The sequence below is a fragment of the Loa loa genome, assembly GCF_000183805.2.
Source record: "Loa loa unplaced genomic scaffold supercont3.451, whole genome shotgun sequence".
In the NCBI taxonomy this organism is placed as follows: Eukaryota; Metazoa; Nematoda; class Chromadorea; order Rhabditida; family Onchocercidae; genus Loa; species Loa loa.
In genome coordinates this window covers 27896-30287 of record NW_018108631.1, presented here as the reverse complement: position 1 = coordinate 30287, position 2392 = coordinate 27896, and the positions used below count along the sequence as shown (strand labels likewise).

Here is a 2392-nt window from a genome sequence, read left to right as displayed (position 1 = left end):
GTACTATATATATATATATATATATATACGTTTTCAGTCAACACTGGAAGTATTTTGATCTATACATCAAAACTATGACTTTTTATTCAATACACTTTAATATCTCATTTCAATTATATCTCTGCAAATATAAGCTGATAAATTCATATATAGTCAATTTTTTTTTCCAATTGCTAAATTGGATTTTATAATTTGAACATTTTCTTATTTTAGTTGAATCTCGCTCATTTCTCATTTGCAAATCTTCATATTGCTGCTGCACTGAAATTACTCTATCGAGCGCGTTACCTATTATTGCTTATTCATGGTATAATTATTTGAGATTTCCTTCATGTTTGACTGAATGCATATTTTTCGTTCATCTTGTACTGCTCACATTAACTTTATATTATTAAATCATCATGCACAACTATAAATGCATGAATAAATGAACTATTTTAAAAAATGTCAACTGAAATTGTAAAGTTAGCATGATCTGAAGATCACAGGAAACTTTGAAGTGAAGTTTCTCTTATTTTAATTAACATATACTTAATATTTTTTTTACTAAATGAATTTAGTGAGCGTTCTTCTTGCATTTGATGAGTTTGATAAATGTTCAAAATTACTGACATCCGTGTTCTTTTGAAGGAGAAAATCATCCATTCATGGCCGAAATAGATGGTAACATTGGTGTAATACTGTATGCCGTGCAAGAATTCGATGATGCATTGAAATTTCTACAAAATGCCCTGAAATTGCACCAAACTTACATGGAACCACAAACTTTGAAGACAGCGCTTATATATCATTTGCTAGCAAGGACTTATTCATGCCGTGGCGATTTCCGCACTGCCCTACAAATGGAAAGGGTATGTTTATGGAAATACTCAGTTGAATAAATATTTCAATTTTTTCCTTTCTTATTGCAACATTGCAATTAAATTGATGGTTCATAATTGTTAGAGTTTTCTTAACAGTTCGCATAAAATCTTGGAAACAAAGTTTATCATCTCAGGAAAATTTGAGCGCTTGATTTTCAATTTTTTTCAGCAAAAAATTTATTTGATTTCTATTAAAGGAAGCAATTTTTATTTTTAAAAATAATGCAAATTAAAAATTTTTAGGAAACATTCACAATTTATTCAAAAACCTTTGGCAATGATCATGAAAAGACCAAAGAGAGCAGTGAATGTTTGAAACATTTAACGCAACAGGCTGTTACTTTCCAAAAACGTATCAATGAAGCTAATCGGCAAGGTTCTAACAACATTGGACAGCTTCTTCCCGTTGAGGTTTGTCTCTCTGAAGGCTTTTTCAATTAAAATTTGACATATGGAATTGCTCGATTATACTTGGAAGATTTCGGGAGATTAAGATGAATGGATGGATTTTGACAGAAGAAATGAGTGCGTAAGGTATATGAGTGAAGTGTGGTTGTTAAATGGTTATTGGATTCGTGATTGCCGAGATTTAAACTAGATTTCGTGCGTTTTGAAAGGTATTTTTCATTATAAAAGTTGGAGTGATTATTACGGAATAATATAGGTCAAGTAGGATTAGTTTAGTTTGGTTGAAATTAAATTAAGCTAAATTTTATTTAAAATCTTTGTTTTCAGATTCATCGTCCGTCATTACATAGTGTACTAGAAATATTAAATATATTGAATGGAATAATATTTATACAACTCAGAGGTATTTCAACATCGTCGGAAGTTAATGAAGGAAATGACGAATTGGAAAATAGCATTAACAATAATAAGATATTGGAAGATGCGACAAGTAGCATTAAAAAAAATGAAAATAGTGATGACATAGCAGTAGTTTCGTCACGATCACAGATGGATAATATTAGCGCAATTGTCAGTGGTAGCAGCACCGCACAAACCATGCAAGAAGTTGCCTTAGATTAAAAAAGAAAAAAATTTTAGGAAAATTAGACAAATGTTGTATTATTTATTTCAGTGCATGCATTCTCTGCTAGTTTCTTTTCTTTTCTTGTAAAATATGTTACAAAGGATGAAGTTATGTGAAGTTATGCAAAAATCATTGAAATGTTTTGGTTTCAAAAAATTTTCCACCATCCTTTTCATTTTAGAACAAAATTTAAATTATAGTGGAATATATTCGTTAGCTGTTTTTTTTTCTTTTTTTTTAGTATCACTCAGATCGAATACTGCTCATCATTTGTTTCTTGAAGTGTTCTTATCGCCAGTAGCATTTTTTCCATTGATTTTTTTTTTAAAAAATATTTATAGAAGTATTCATTCTTGCTGCTCATTCAACATTTTGTTTAGTTTTTTTTTTTTTTTTTGTTTTTGTTTTTGGTTTTATTTTTATTTGTTTTTTTTTTTTTTTGTTTTTTGTTTTTGGTTTTTGTTTTTTATTTATTTTATTTTTTTTTTATTACTTT

General features: G+C 28.6%; 1 protein-coding gene across 1 annotated transcript in view; it reads left to right on the top strand.

The window, feature by feature from the left end:
• LOAG_18698 (eukaryotic translation initiation factor) overlaps positions 1 to 1925 on the top strand; it is a gene marked incomplete at its 5' end in the record, with an annotated part of 8705 nt that extends 6780 nt beyond the window's left edge. Inside the window, 4 exons of the mRNA XM_020451361.1 lie at positions 214 to 307; positions 631 to 851; positions 1107 to 1274; positions 1599 to 1925. Coding sequence (XP_020304860.1) covers positions 214 to 307; positions 631 to 851; positions 1107 to 1274; positions 1599 to 1892 — 777 coding nt within the window. The 3' untranslated portion in view covers positions 1893 to 1925. The remainder of the gene's footprint in view (positions 1 to 213; positions 308 to 630; positions 852 to 1106; positions 1275 to 1598) is intronic.
• Positions 1926 to 2392: the final 467 nt, after the last annotated feature.